General features: G+C 54.2%; 1 protein-coding gene and 2 long non-coding RNA genes across 9 annotated transcripts in view; 1 reads left to right on the forward strand and 2 right to left on the reverse strand.

The window, feature by feature from the left end:
- GPM6B (glycoprotein M6B) overlaps positions 1-15,044 on the forward strand; it is a 199,001-nt gene that overhangs the window by 147,908 nt on the left and 36,049 nt on the right. For 4 of the 7 annotated variants that reach the window (XM_040634400.1, XM_040634396.1, XM_008696378.2 and 1 more), the window contains exons 2-4: positions 4,914-5,100; positions 6,527-6,683; positions 13,564-13,735. In XM_040634400.1, the coding sequence (XP_040490334.1) occupies positions 4,914-5,100; positions 6,527-6,683; positions 13,564-13,735 (516 nt within the window). The other 3 variants (XM_040634382.1, XM_008696376.2, XM_040634391.1) reach the window with 2 other exon arrangements.
- Positions 2,712-13,639, reverse strand: LOC121103546. The gene is made up of 3 exons (XR_005835808.1): positions 13,578-13,639; positions 12,521-12,926; positions 2,712-3,478 (listed from the first exon to the last, which is right to left on the reverse strand). It is a non-coding gene; the product is annotated as an uncharacterized LOC121103546 (long non-coding RNA).
- LOC121103550 overlaps positions 14,052-15,044 on the reverse strand; it is a 4,320-nt gene continuing 3,327 nt past the window's right edge. Inside the window, exon 2 of the long non-coding RNA XR_005835809.1 lies at positions 14,052-14,182. This is a non-coding gene — a long non-coding RNA (uncharacterized LOC121103550). The remainder of the gene's footprint in view (positions 14,183-15,044) is intronic.

Raw genomic sequence — 15,044 nt, forward strand, 5'->3', positions numbered from 1 at the left:
CCCCCCCCCCCCCCCCCCGCCCATAGACTAAACTCCATTAGAACGTGGATCGTGCCTTAGCCCGCCACGGAGTCGTCAGCACCCAGCACAGTGCTTGGGACCTCGGAGACACTTGGTGGGCACTGAACATGCACTAATGGAATGAAGTAGAATAAAAGAATGGACAGCTGCTCCCTCCCTCCCAACGCTGTCATCCACTTAACCGACAGCTTCAATGAGACCAGGCCTTCAAGACACCCCAGTAACGGAGATGATGATGGGAGCGGGGTTGTGGGGAAGTGTCTCGTCTGAGTGAGCGCCAAGCGGGGCCTTCACATGGACCCGTGCTCACTGCTGCCGCGCAGTGCGTTTTGGGTCATCGAAGGTGGAGTCTTTGGTTCTGTTGAGCGTTCGTTTTAATAACTGACTCAGAAGCCATGGACGGTTCTTCATGGCCTGATGTCTAATATCTTCAAGACCATCGTTTCCTATATTTTGTCCAGTTTTTCGGTTGTTTCCGGCAGGAGAATAAATCAGGTCCCCGTTATTCCGTCTTGGCCGCAAGCCAGGAATCGTTTTGTGAAGTTCGGTTTTGATCGTGCTGGAGTTTGGCTGCTAATGCAAGGGAGCAGGTGGAGCTGGCACAGCAAAGAGCTGCTGTGATTCTGGTCGTGGTGCTCCCACGCGAGACGCCCCCCCGAGGCTTGTGCGACACACATGACTGGGTCCATCCCAGGCTTTCCGATTCGGTTGCGCCGGGCGGGGAGGCATCTTGAGTACATGCAGAGGTGCTCCCGGGCCTGGGACCACGCTCTGAGCGCCACCGCTTCCCAGCACGGTTCGCAGCCCTTCCCTGGGAACGGTGAACGTTTCCAGCTTTGCACGCCCTGTGCTCTCTCTGTCCTGGCTACTCCATATGCCACTGCGGGGCACAAGTAGCCACAACTTGTAAACGAATAAAGCTTTATTTACAAACACGCAGGCTTAGGAGAACTTTGGGCCTTGACTCTGAGGGTTGTGAGAGAGGGAGTTTGTTCCTCCCTTCCAGAGTGAAGAGAGAAGTCCTTCTTTCTGGCCCACGGCTAGTGTCTTTACAGAGCTGGGTCACTGCGCTCAGGATGACGTGGCAGGCAAGGCGATGTCTGCCTTTCTCGCCAGTATCGCCAACACTGTGAAATGAAACACAATGCCACTGTGGGCGTATCAAGTTAAAAGAACCCCTCTTGCCTCCTCCCGTATGCATCTACTAAAAACCGCCCCCAGAAGTTGCAGGCCCCGTGCAAAAGGAAAGTGCAGACACCCCCGCTCACAATGAGGAAGAATGTCAAGGCGGCAGTGACAGAGCATGCAGCCAAGCACGCGGCCCCGTGAGAGCACAGGTCGCATGCCTAGGAGGCTGGCCTGAGCACACGTCACCGTCATGGCCTCCACCGCCACGTCTGCCACATACCTTCCTGCCTGTATTTCCAACGAGAAATGCTGTTCATGTGAGAACACTAACAGTATTGACATCTGTGGTTAGAAAACTGATTCTGATCCGTTTGGGTTTCTCTGGGATACGTGTGTGGCATAGGCCCAAACTGCCCAGTGTTTAAAGATACCTTACCCACTTAGCTAGACCTTCTAGACTGACATAGAAGGTCCAGTGGGGGTGATCCATTCACGGAAGGTCAGGTGGGCACCACACAATTGTAGCCCTGCAGATCCCTGACCAGCCGAGGTAGAATACCCTCTGCATCCAGCTATATTATTTCCTACATAGTCTTCCCGTGTTGTGTTCCAGAAGCTTCTACTCACATTGGCCGGCAGGGTCCATAAGAGTTTTGTCTTCCGGGGGCACCTGGGTGGCTCAGTTGAAGCGTCTGCCGTCGGCTCAGGTCATGATCCCGGGGTCCTGGGATCGAGCCCCACACTGGGCTCCCTGCTCAGCGGGGAGCCTGCTTCTCCCTCTCCCTCTGCCTGCCGCTCCCCCTGCTTGTGCACGCACTCTTTCTGTGTCAAACAAATACAATCTTTAAAAAAAAGTTTGTGTGTGGGACAACAATGACCAGTGTGGTGACTTCTGTTGTGTGTGGGAACCAGTTCCTACAGCCCCAGATCAAATCATTTGCTGCAAACGTAGGAGCAGCGGTGTGTGCTGAGAGTATGAGTCATTGACGTGATCCCCCAGATTGTCCAGTCTCTGGTTTTCCCTGCTGTTACAAAACTCGACCCTCAGCATGGGGTATCTGGAGTCCTTGAGAGAGAGAAATCGGAGGGAAACTTGAGCCTTCCTCTGGTGGCAAATCTGGGACTGAATGGCATCGTTCTTCTAACCCCACTTGTCTTTCTGAGCCCGGGAGCAGCTGTGATCTTTCCTTTGAAAGAAGCAGAATGCTCTAACCCTTTGGATGAAAGACTGTTTTGAAGTGGCAGCTGTGGGTTTGGAAGGCTGGGCTCTGTCGTTGCAGGGCAGGCGCGGCGCGCCGCCACGAGGAAGGATGTGGGCTTTACTAAAACGCGTGCGCAGGAAGTCAGGAGCGTTTCATCAGCTCAAGGGTCCGTGCCAGCATGTCAGCTGTGTATGTGGCCTGCATACTAGGTCTTTCTGCAGGCCTTTCCCGACTCCTCTCGAATAGGAATGTATTCCCTCCTGTCCTCTGCTCTCCCCTTCCATCGGGCTCTCCAGCAGTCTAGAGCTTGGCCCTTGTCACACTGTGCCACAATAGTGATGTCACTTGTCTGCCCACAGCTTCAAGAGATCTCCTAGACAGCAAAGAAGACGTCTTATTTCGTATTTGCATCCCCCGTGCCAAGCACAGTGCTTAGCACCCCGTAGGGCTTCCAGAAGTACTGGATTCGGGAAATCCGAAGTCAAATTCCGAAGAACGCAGCTCGCTTTTCGGAAAATAGAAGCGGTGGCAAGTCAAAAATGTATCTTCTGAAGCAGCGTTCTGTGAGAACAGAACGTTCCGTATTTCCTGTCCCGTACGGCAGCCCCCAGCACGCGTGGCTGTCGCGCGTGTGAAATACGGCTAGTACAGCGGAGGAACTGATTTTTTTTTTTTTTTATTGGCTACTCTGTTGGACAGCACAGTCCCAGGGCCACACATCTCTGTCCAGTGGGGACCAGCTGTGACTTCGTCAGCCAGGGAAGCAGGCATTCGTCTCGTTCTTCACACCGTCCTACAGGCCGAGCACGGGGAGGGGTGAACAACGCCACACGCGGTCTACCTGCTCGGTCCGTGGTGGGACGCGAGGCTGGGGGTTGTGGTTCTGTTGCTCTGGGAGCCTGGAGAGAACTTGGCCTTTCAGTGGACTGCTTCTCCCCTCCCCTCATTCCCCAGAAATGTCTTCTGTATGCCAGAATAAGATGGAACTCTAGCGTCCTTGCTCCCAAATCCCAAGTACCCAGAGCTCTTGAAGGTACTGACTTGCAGCGAACGTGAACTGTTCCCGCCGTACGTAGTGTCCGAAATCCGTTTCACGGAGGTTGGTCTTCAGGACGACAGGCAGCCACCTTTGGAAATGAAAGAAAGCACACTTTCTTATGAAGCCCTGACCTTTTTTTATTTTCCAACGAACTGAAGAGAAATGCGGTGATGACAGTTTATAGTCCTCTCTTGTGGGTTTGGACAGATGCTGCTTTTCAGTGGGAGGTTCCTCAAAATGGCGAAGCCCATCTCCAGGGCTTTACGCTGGGTAGTCGTCCCCTGTCTACTGTAAAGAGCATTTGGGGGGAAAATCAGCTGGCTTAATGTGCTTGCCTTGAAGTAATGAACTGCTCTCGATTGCCGTTCAACGTCATAATGCATTCAGGTTCGATTTCCCTGACAAGCCATTTACTTAAAGGCCTGGATGATATAAATAGGGATGGGAGGTCAGGAGAGGTACTGACATTACCCCGAAGCCACCACTGCTTTAGATGAAACACAAATGTCTCCAAACTGAAAATGTCACCCGGTTCTGTCCCTTGGGGAGAGCTTTATGGATCTCTCCAGTAAAAGTTTATTTTAAAAATGAAAAAAAAATCTTAAGATGAACAGTGAATTGTGGCTCTTTCTTCATTTCACTTCATGGACGCTCATTTTGTCTTTTATCTGTTTTCTTTTTTTTTTTTTTTCTTTTGTTCCTTTTCCTTCAAGTACTTAAATGTCACCCACCAGTTCTGGATTCTTACTCTGAACACATATCGAGGGAAGGAGGCAGGTGGAAGTGTGGGGGGAGGAGGAGGAGGGATCTTGCACTGCTGCTGTTGCCTGGGCTGGGGAGACACTTTTATTAAAAAGATGAGGGGATTTGATGTTGACCTGAATGAAACTCAAGTGGACCCACTTGAGTGGATGTTGGTGACTTTGTACTTGTAGGGACCAAAAATACCCACCACCTTTCCAAAGTGACCGTGTGGCTATTTTTCTGAACCCAGCAACAGTGTAATTACTGTGTCTGCTGCTTCTGGTTGCCCAGGAGGTCAAAGGCTGGGAGAAAGCCCTTGGCTGCTACAGAAATAGAGGTACTTGACACCCCCCAAGGTTGAGGTTGGGGGTCGCTATTTACGTGTGGAAACGCAGCTTCACTGCTGTCCTCTCTGTTGACTTCGTTAGTGAAACGATCGCTCCTCACTGTCACTCGAGCAGCTCCCCTGCCCCCCGCCAGCCCCAGGCCCATGAGGAAGCCGTAGAATTGTGACTTACTCCCTAACTATTTGTCTGCTGGTTGTGCTGCTACTCGCCCCGAGTACATTCAGCTACGTTCCCCTCTTGGAGCCCCGGGGCCCTCCCCACAGAATGTGAGCCGAGGACAGCCACCCCACCGGCCCTTGGCATGCTGAGCTGTTAACCACAGAGCGTGAGAGGGGAGATGGCAAGGGACGGCCCTCTCTGCGAAGGTGTGGTGTTGACGCAGACAGAGACATCTTGCCCGTAACCGCTGCGTTTTCTCTCCTTTGGGTCCAGGCTGCTTTGAATGCTGCATCAAGTGTCTGGGAGGGGTCCCCTACGCCTCCCTGGTGGCCACCATCCTCTGCTTCTCCGGGGTCGCCCTGTTCTGTGGCTGCGGGCACGTGGCCCTGGCGGGCACCGTGGCGATTCTTGAGCAACACTTCTCCACCAACACCAGTGACCACGCCCTGCTGAGTGAGGTGTAAGTACCTGCCGCCCCGTGGAAATGACTACCCCATGATGTTTGCAGAAGGACGAGCGAGCTCTCCTGGCAGGAAACGGTTGCTTTTCGTTCAAGCTTACTTGGATGCAGGTAGAAAAAAGCCCAAGAGAGGAGAAAGGAAAGGGCCGAGAAAGCAGTGAGTGTTTGGCCCCGGGGGCGTCTGGGGCCCAAGGCATGGTCTCCCCTGGGGACGGCGAGGTGCACCAGTAGGACACCACACGCAGTAGCCGTGCACGTGGGGGCTGTGGCAAGGCGACGGACAGATGCTGCCCACGATCACAGCGGGGCGAGTGTGCAGAGTTCCCAGGCAGCAGACGCCTCCCGGGGTCCTCACAGGGAAGGCCCGGCCCTGGAGTGACGGGGACCCTGCGCAGGACTTGCCCCAACTCTAAGTCTGCACGAGCAGTGCTCTTACTCCTGCAGAACAAATCCCAGGGCATCCTCCAACGCAGAAAAGGGGACATTTCAGGCCTTCACCCCTGAATCTCTGCCTTCTCATTCTGGAATTCTCAACGGATTCCCTTTCCTTCGTTTCCTCCAGGGCTGTCCCTCTTCCCCCGACTCCCCGAGTTTCACAGTATGTAGGTGTCTAGTGCTGGTAAGAAACTTCTCTCCCAGACTGAAAAAGGCCTGAATGAATTTTTATTTGCACAATAATGGAACGATGATGGAAGTCCTTGGGGGTTTTATTCTTCTTTTATCTGTTCGCAATGGCACCCCAAGAACTGCGCAGGGGTGGGGGAGGTTCTAAGGCAGATCGGCCACGACGAGGGCCTCGCTGAGTGCCGACTGTGCCAGGAAGGCCCAGAGATAGCTACCACGACTGAACCTGGGCAGGGTTCCCCGATCTCGCTAGCTAGGGTCTTGATGACTTCCAAGAACAGGCAGCTTAACAAGATCCCCGTGCCTGTGCTTCCCGTGCAGAACGTAGCTCCGTCAGGCAGCCCTGAGTGCTAACGGAGGGGTTCCGTCGGAGCAACAGTCACCGCCAGGCCTGCTTGGGAGGGAGACCACGGCGTCCTTCGGCCAGGGCTCCCATGCTGGCTCTGCCCCGACCGCGTGCCCTGGGCGGGGAACTCCGCTTCTGCGTGCCTCTGGCTGCTCACGGCACCGGACGCGGGTGGGTGTGGAAAGATGACAAGCGGGCCTCTGCCCCTGACCGAGCAGACTTCTGCCCGGCCCGAGAACGTGGTCCGTCTCGATCTCGGAAGAAAGGCCCAGGTTGCTGTAGGGCGGGCAGGGGCGCCTGCCCGGAATGCCCCGTGAGCCCACCGCAGCCATCCGCGGCCTGGGAAGGGTCACGGGACATGGCTCAGCCCCACGCCCTCCCTGCAGAGGCCGAAAATGTCTTCTCTTCGCCACATGGTGAATGTCACTTTTCGGGATCTCGTCCTCCTTCCCACAGAATACAGCTGATGCAGTATGTCATCTACGGGATCGCGTCCTTCTTCTTCTTGTATGGGATCATTCTGTTGGCGGAAGGCTTCTACACCACGAGCGCAGTGAAGGAGCTGCATGGCGAGTTTAAAACCACCGCCTGTGGCCGATGCATCAGTGGCATGGTGAGTACGAACCCGAGCGTCTGACATGTAACCGGTGCCATGCATCTGGCTGGTTTGCTGTATTTGGTAAAAGCTAGGAGATCATCGAGCATGGATGGAGGGTCCATGACACCGATGTTGTCACAGAGTGTTAGAGCTGGGAGTATGAAAAAAACCTCCTGCTTTTTATTGATAATAAATTAAAACATCTGGCTGGAGTACTAGGCATTTCCCTTAACATACGGGCAATAAGGGCCCCGAAGGGTTTTCAAATAGGAAGTTGTCACTGTGAAAGTTGGTAACTTCCGTATTGTCTCTGCACCTCCTTGCATTTGTCTTTGAATGCGGATTGTGGCCCTAAAGACTCTGTACTGTCATAAATTGTCACCATCCTTCTGGAAGTACCAAGCGCTTTTTCTGCTAAGCACCCAGCTGGGGATTTTGCTGGCCACTGGGGGTGTGCGAAGATGAAAACGCAGGCTCTTGCCCTCAAGAAGCTCGTAGCCGACTCCAGCCCTTGGGCTGAGTCTGGCCTGCCATCTGTTTCCGTGCGGCCCACGAGCCGAGAACGGTTTCGCGTCCCTAACTTGTTGGGGAAGGTTATACACGGAACGGAATGAACCACGTGTCTGGGCGGCCACAGCTTTCTGGGCAGGCAGCCCCACCGTGAGCTGAGGCACGGCACGCGGCCTGCAGGGCCTGCGCTCCTCCCTGGCTGGCCCTTGGCAGACATGTGCCGACCTTGAAAAAATGCTTCCCGAGGGCCGCGTCACAGAAGGAAACTCGGGGGTGGGTTGAGCGGCTGGAGTCTGGTGTGGGATGCGTCGCACTGGCGTTTGGAACGGCACTGTCACGTCGCTGGTGTCTCCCCAGCGGCTGGCGGTGTGGATCTGGCACTGGACAGAGTAGTCAGGTGTGAAGAAGACCGCCGGCGAGTCGAGGGCGCAGCACCAGCGGAGGGGAGGACAGCCCTGGGGGGCCGGTGGAGGCTCTGGGCCCTCTCTTGGGGGGACTCAACGCCCTCAGCACAGGGCCGCGGGCTCCCGGCGTGCCGGGCCCGGACGGAGCTCTCTGCTTCCGCTGGGGGAAGGACATACGGTCTGGCTTAAGGCGCACAGTTTGCAGTGTGTGTGTGTGTCCAGGCGTGCGCCCTGGGACACAGCGCCCAGCAGGGTGCTCAAGGTCAGCACTGTCTTAGTCCCGGGGGGATGTGTCCATGGCAGCTGCTCATCCCGGGAGGGACCCTTGGTCCAAAGGAAACTGCTGACATGCCCTGTCCCCGCTGCTTCCCTGTCTGGCCCTTGGCTCCTGCTAAGTTTCAGAGTGTTTGGCTAATAGCCTGCGAACAGAATGCAGACGGCTGCCAAGCGCAGCGGGGCCCAGGCGGAGAGGCACCGATGCCGCACACACGCTAGGAGAGGGCTTTGTGGCAGCCTCGGGTAGAAGAGGAACCAGCAAGAGCAGGGTGGAGGCCCCGAAAACAGGGGGAGGGGGTGTCCCGCGAGCCAGCGGTGTGCCCCAGCTGGAACAGAAGGGTCTAGTGAAGCAGGATGGAAGCAACGCTGCTTGGGAGGGGGATAGAGACCAGATCAGGAAAGGCCTCGAGTGCCAGCCTAGGAGTCTAAGCGCCAACGATGAACAGGGAGTGCTAGCATCCCACACCCGAAGGAGAATGAAGTCTCCGAGTGGCACGGAGGGCGGGTGCGAGGGAAGGGCAGCCCGAGGGGGGCGGGTGCAGGGCTGTGGCGCACGGTGGAGATCGCAGCCAGGCCCGCAGCAGGGCAGAGAACAGGGACCATGGTCTGAGTGGGGGCGAGCTGGCCGCTAGGGCTGGGCCGTGGGACTAATGCTAATAAGCCCGAGAGGACAGGATGAGCGGCCAGTCTCCGGCTGGGCCGTGTGTCAAGGCGGCTGTGTGTGCTTTCAGTGTTACCCCGTTACGGGTAGCCATCGGGGGAGATAGCGCGTCACTGAGAGACCTGGGCTGGGGTTTCTGGGAACACCCGGGCTGGAAATGACAGCCCGGTTCACGTGGTGGGCACGAACAAGGTGACACAGAGGTTTGTGGAGCGAAGAGCCCTGGCGCGCAGCACCATCTACCAGGAAGACCCGAGAAAACGAGCCTTCATGGGGGAACAAAGGAGCAGTAGCCACAGATGTAAGGACTGTCGTGGGCTTCAAGGAAGGGGCCGAGGACGTGCCCCCCCCAAGGGTGCAAATAACTTGATATCTGCATGTCGCTCTTCGTATGAATGCCCACCTCCCAGTCATCTGAACCCCCAGGTGACGGCAAGTGGCTCCTCTGGGGCTGGCATCTCTGACCCGGTGAGCTCGGGAAATTTCTCTGGCAGCCCCTCTGGTTCTGCCCGGGCTCTGCCCTCCAGCAGGCGACCACACTGCTCATCTTGTACTCCGTCAGGGGCTGGGCCACGGCACGACTGCAACCAGCCTCTAACTGTGACGGTCCTCCTGACGCCACGGCTGCCAGCCGTGATGCCCGTGTGGACACGGCTCCTGCGGGGGGCCAGGCGCCTGGCTGCACCCCCCGGACTCTGCTCCTCCCGCCCTCTCTGCTCCGGGGCCTCTCTGTGCCCTAGGACTCTTTCACATCAGCGAGGTCTTGCACTGTGGCCGGGCGCTGCTGTGTTGCGGTCCTGGTCGGCATCAGCCCGGGGAGACGGCGCCCCCCGGTAGGCGTCCATGCACAGAGCGGTGTGGGGCCGGGCGGCACCGTGTGAGCTCCCCTGAGTGGGACTTCAGAATGCTGCGGTCGGGTTTCGGTCTCGGCAGGGTCCCTGTAGGGCCTGTGTGCCTCATGTGCGCTTACATGCTGGAAGGAAAACGTGCGTGCGTCCCCGTCCATGCACGTAAGGGTGCACACGGTACGCCCCCGGGCACGTCCCCTCCGGAGTGGCACTGGCGGGACAGACACTGTGCTCCTAAAACTACCTACAGCAGGGAGGCCCCCCACTCCCTTGTTAAACCGTTCAGTTCTTGGGTGATGGGAACCCCTCCAATTCCACAGCCCCTATTGGATTGTCATTTCAATTTGGCTTTTTCAGGTGAAATCCACAGAACAAGGGAGTAAGTGAGTTTGGAACTCATAGGACGAGCTTTATCTCGATCAAGCTGTGATTTAAAAAAAAAGATGTGACTACAACTTGGGGGAGTGCTTAATTTGGGGGAGGAAGCAACTGTAGGAGGAAAAAAAAGGAGCCTAGGGGAAAGAGCAGTCGCAAGTAGGTGTGTGGGGGGACCTCAGGCCACTTCCCCCCTCAAGGGGTCCAGTTCGTCCCAGACCCAGGGCCATCTGCCTAGTGTTGAACATTTTGGGGACGGAGCCTTCGTGAAGTCACTAAACTAGGCGGCTGGGGGACTGAGGTGGCCTGAATCCCTTGACAGCCTGTGCAAGCAAACCGAAACCGAAGCCAGAGTCAAGGCGCTAGAATCCCAGAAAAGGAAACTTAAGAACAGCGATCCTCAGCAGCCCCGCGGGCTTTCCCCAGACAGTGGCTGCAGTTACAGCCTGTTCCATAGGGTCCGAGCCTGGCTTCCGCATCCGCTCTAACGACACCTCTCCCCGAGCTCGTGGCACCGGGGCCCCTCGACCTACTTTCACACTGGTGCTGCCCCACTGAAATGGGTGTATGCCAAATCCATCTTCACAGTTCATGAAAAATTGTAATGTGCCTCAGTTTACCTCATAGCAGGTGTTAAATGGGATAGTGGAGAGTGCCAGGAGCTTGGGCCGGGTGGCTGGGAGGGGGAGCACCTGGGCCTGTGCTCGGAGCGGTTCTTGTGGACGTGGCGCGAGTGTGCACGGGGGCTTCTGGCCCCACAGGTCAGGCTCGAAGCCCCCCCCGCCCCCCGCCTTTTACCTCTTTTACATGTTCAATTTTATTGAAGAAAAGCTCTGTTCCAAAAAAGCTGAAAAGCCACCCTGGGTACCTTGAACACGGTTGGCCTCATACAGGCCTGCCTTGCTTTACTGGACTTCACGGCTGGTGTGCTGTCGGCACACGGAAGGGCTGCGGCGACCCTGGGCCCGGCAGGTCGGTCAGCGCCATTCTTCCCGAAGTATTTGCCCGTTTTGCGTCTGTCACATTTTGGCAATTCTTACACTATTTCAGACCTTCTCGGTATCCTGTTTGTCGTGGTGATCTTTGAGCTGCTCTCGGCAGTGCTTCGGGGTGCCCCAAACTGCGCGCGTGTGAGATGGCACTTAACACGTGTTGCTTCTATTCCTTCTGCTCCACGGACTGGCCATTCCCCTGTCTTTCTGCCTCGGGCCTCCCTATTCCCTGAGACACGAAAGTATTGAACTCAGGCCAATTACTAACCCTACAATGGCCTCTAAGTGTTCAAAGGGAAAGAAGAGTCACACATCTCTCGCTTTCAACCAAAAGCTAGAAATGACCAAGCTTCGTGAGGAAGGTAGGTCGAGAAGCCAGAGAGGCCAAAAGCTAGGCCTCTTGTGCCCGACAGCCAAGGAATGAATGCAAAGGAAAGTTCTTAAAGGAAATGAAAGGTGTTAGTCCGGTGAACACACAAGCGATAAGAGACAGTTGTAGTGCTCTGGACAGAAGGGCAAACCAGCTGGAACATTCCTTTAAGTCAAAGCCTAAGGCAGAGCAAGGCCCTAACTCTCTTCAGTTCCGTAAAGGCTGAGGGCGGTGAGGAAGCTGCAGAAGGAAAGTCTGAAGCTAACAGAGGTTGGTTCATGGGGTTTAAGGAAAGAAGCCGACTCCGTAACATCAGAGCGCAAGGCGAAGCAGCACGTGCTGATGGAGAAGCTGCAGCACGTGACCCAGAAGATCCGGTTCAGGCGCCTATGGCAGACAACAGATTTTGCACGTAGGTGAAACAGCCTTCTACTGGAAGAAGATGCCCCCTAGGACTTTCATAGCTGGAGAGGAGAAGTCAAGGTCTGGCTGCAAAGTTTCAAAGGGCAGGCTGACTATCTTGCTAGCAGCTGACGACTAAAAGGGCTTAGTGATAAAGCAAGCAGCAGCAGCACTGGAGCGGAGTAAGTCCAATTCTGAAAGACGTTCTGTGGGTAAAACGCTATGGAACAGCACGGCATGCTGCAGAGAAATCCTGAGTGAAAGGAAGAGTCATCCGATGCAACAAACTTCATTGTTGATCAGCCAGCAGCCAACATCAAAGGCCTTCCACCAGCAAGAAGACTGACTCACTCAAAGCTCAGATGAGGGTTAGCATTTTTTAGCAATAAAGTATGCTTGCTTTAAGGTCGGTACCTTGTCTTTTCCAGACCTAATGCTATTGCACACCTAACAGACTACAGTATAAATAGAACTTTGGGAAACCCCAAAATTAATTCGACTCAATTGTGAGGGTCTGGAACCAAACTGCAGTATCTCAGAGGTATGACTGTACCTTCAAGGGGATCATTGAACAGACCTGCCTTGAAGCATGTTAGGAAGTCGGAGGTGACCGGGAGGCCTGATGACAGCTGGGGCAGACACGCTCCGGACAGAAAGCTCCATGAGCTCTGCCCACCCTGAATAGCAAAGCTGCTGCGGGGGAGGGCCCTCAGGAAGTGCACGTGAAGGCCTAATGGTCCGCAGGGGGCGCTCTCCACGGGGGTCCTAGCCTGCCCAGTGGAGCCCTGAGGACCGCTGGAAGGCAATGTTCAAGTCTTTGTGGTGGTATTAAAAAGAAAGGATTCTTTTGAAGGGTGGGCCAGAAAAAGAAGCCTAGTCTGGAGTAGCCCACCCATAAGCACAGGGGCAACAGGGAGTGTGAAACAGCTGAAATCCACTTCTTTGAGTATCTTTAGAAATGCAAATGCTTCTGTTAAGTCTAAATGGCCTTGAATAAAAGCAAAAGCGACTTACTTCTGCAGTTTGGGGGGGTGGGCTCTGGGGACCAGCAGGAGGTGGCCTGTGTGAGCCTGTCCCGCAGGCTGACCTGAGATCCTCCAGCTCGTTCTAGCAGTATGGAAAGTGAGAACGGAAAGTGAGACCGAGTCCGCAGGTCTTCGGCATCGCCTGAAAAAAACAAAAGCCAAATTAGAATTCCAAAGCATCGCCCACAAGCTCTGTGGGTACACGTTCTGGAAATATGAATACCGTGACATGATGTTTTTGGAACAGCCTTTCAACATTCTCTGAAAACTGGTAGTCAAGGCAGGTTAGAAGTAAAGCGAAGTCATAGGATTATATTTTTCCTGAAACTGTCCATGGTGACGTGTGAGGGAACAGGATGAACATCTGCTGTGCGTACAGAGCCGCTGTGAATCTTCTAGATGAAAGAAACGAGAGGGAAGTGGGAATTTTTATCTGACACTATGCCTTAAGCATGTGTTCAGGGCTATTTTAAACTACTACCTAATACTTTTAGTGATTTCACGGGATTGTGAAACTAGGGAAGTTCCTTTTGAGAAAGGGCTTCCAGGAGCACTTGTAACCATACTCCTCCCCGCTGTATAAAAGAAAGGCAATTTGTGAGAAACTGCTAGGAACTTAGAGTTCAGGGGCCTGTGAAAACAGCCTGAGGCTCCCGCACGGTAAGTATGGGGAAGAGCGGCAGGTAGGCAGCCATGACGAGTTTGCTCTGCAACCTTGGACGAAGGAGATCAGCGCTTGGGGAACCGGCTCGTGGCCTTGTTCACTGAGAGAGGGAGCCGCACAGAGTCCCTGAAGTGGCTTTGGGCAGTCGCATTCTCCATCGTCTAGCTCTGGAGAGCACGACCGCCCTGGCCCAGCCCTCGCTTCTCCTCTCCCTTGTCACTCTGCCCGTCGCTCCGGTGGCCCAGGCGGTGCTGGGAACGCACCCCACAGGCTCGGTATCCAGCCAGAGCTGTGTCAGCATCTCCTCCCCAGTGATGCACACCGCCCCCCGCCATGACGCTTCTTTCTCCTCCTCCTTTTCGGCTCAGTTCGTGTTCCTCACCTACGTGCTGGGAGTGGCCTGGCTGGGCGTGTTTGGTTTCTCCGCCGTGCCCGTGTTTATGTTCTACAACATCTGGTCAACCTGTGAGGTCATCAAGTCACCCCAGACCAACGGCACAGCCGCCGTGGAGCAGATCTGCGTGGATATCCGACAATACGGTACCGTCTCCTTCCGTTTCCCCGACGAACCTCTAGCCTCTCGTGCAGGTGGCTGGACCTCAGTGATTACACGGGTGGCTTTGTTACTCACCGTGATCGGTGTCATACGTTCTTCTGTTGGAATAGCACATACTCTTAATATATGCTCTGTGTTCTGGAGGGAAACATCACTCAGGCTCTTAGTTGTAATGCAAATTTTTGTTGTATTTTCAAGTATGTAGTAAAGGAAACTTTTTGAACTGTATTAATAAGTAGCAGTGCATTATAATCAGACTTCTGGACATCAAAAGATTACAGACCTTTTTTTTTTTCCCACTTCCTTTCAGTTTTGTACCATTCAACTCTTTATCCAAAATATTGTGTATACACTGTAGTCCAATTAATTTCCACATCCCAATCTTTAAATCCGGTCTTTTAAAATGATCAACTGCTTGAACTTCATCTGTCCTGGAAAACACAACAAAATCCAGACATATTTTAAAGTCATCAGACTGAACTCTATAAAAGCCGGCTGTTAGGAAACTCGTTCAAGCCTGTTTTCTAATGAATGGGATACTCGCCATAGGCAGCTAAGGCTGGGTCATTTTGACAAGCCCCAGAAGGGGCCATTGCTCCTCCTGTCAATTAAATTGAGAGGCAGCCTCCTAAGTAAGGAGTTTAATGAGTGCTTCTCGCCAAGATGCTAGGGAATCCTGTTCCTGGCAGAAACAGCGAGGCAGGAGGGGAAAAAGAACTTTTCATTAAAATTAAAGACAAGATTTCTCGGGAGAGAGGATTGTTTCATTCGTGCTGCTTGTTTTTCCCATGGGGCTTGGCTTCAACATCTTCTCTTACAACATAATGAGAAACTTGCCCAGAACTGCCCATTGCAGTACTGTTTTCTCAGAATGACCAAGGTTCAGCCACTCTGGTCGTCTTGATGGTTTGAAAACAGAGCGTAAAGATGATTTTTTAAAGTATCTGTAAATGTCTAGATGTATATCATTTCCTTAAATATTTTCACTAAACACTTCTGGCCATCAGTGATCTTATTTTTAAGTCTTCTATATTTGAAATCACTGAAAGTGTGGGGCCTTGTCATTTCCCATTCTCCTAAAGCATCTCTTGGCCCAGGGCAAGGATGGAAGGGGTAAGGGACTTTTTAGAGAAATCCTTCCCTACCTCCTGGGAGAAGAATAACTTGAGCTGGGTTTAATATTTGAAAACACACCTACCACACGGTGGCACAGGGAACAGCAACCTGGTGGGCCATGGCGTGGCAGTGAGGAGTCAGGGTTCCAGTGGGAGACACGGGGGGGGGGGGGCTCCA

This window comes from Ursus maritimus (assembly GCF_017311325.1).
Source record: "Ursus maritimus isolate PB19 chromosome X unlocalized genomic scaffold, ASM1731132v1 scaffold_X1, whole genome shotgun sequence".
In the NCBI taxonomy this organism is placed as follows: domain Eukaryota; kingdom Metazoa; phylum Chordata; class Mammalia; order Carnivora; family Ursidae; genus Ursus; species Ursus maritimus.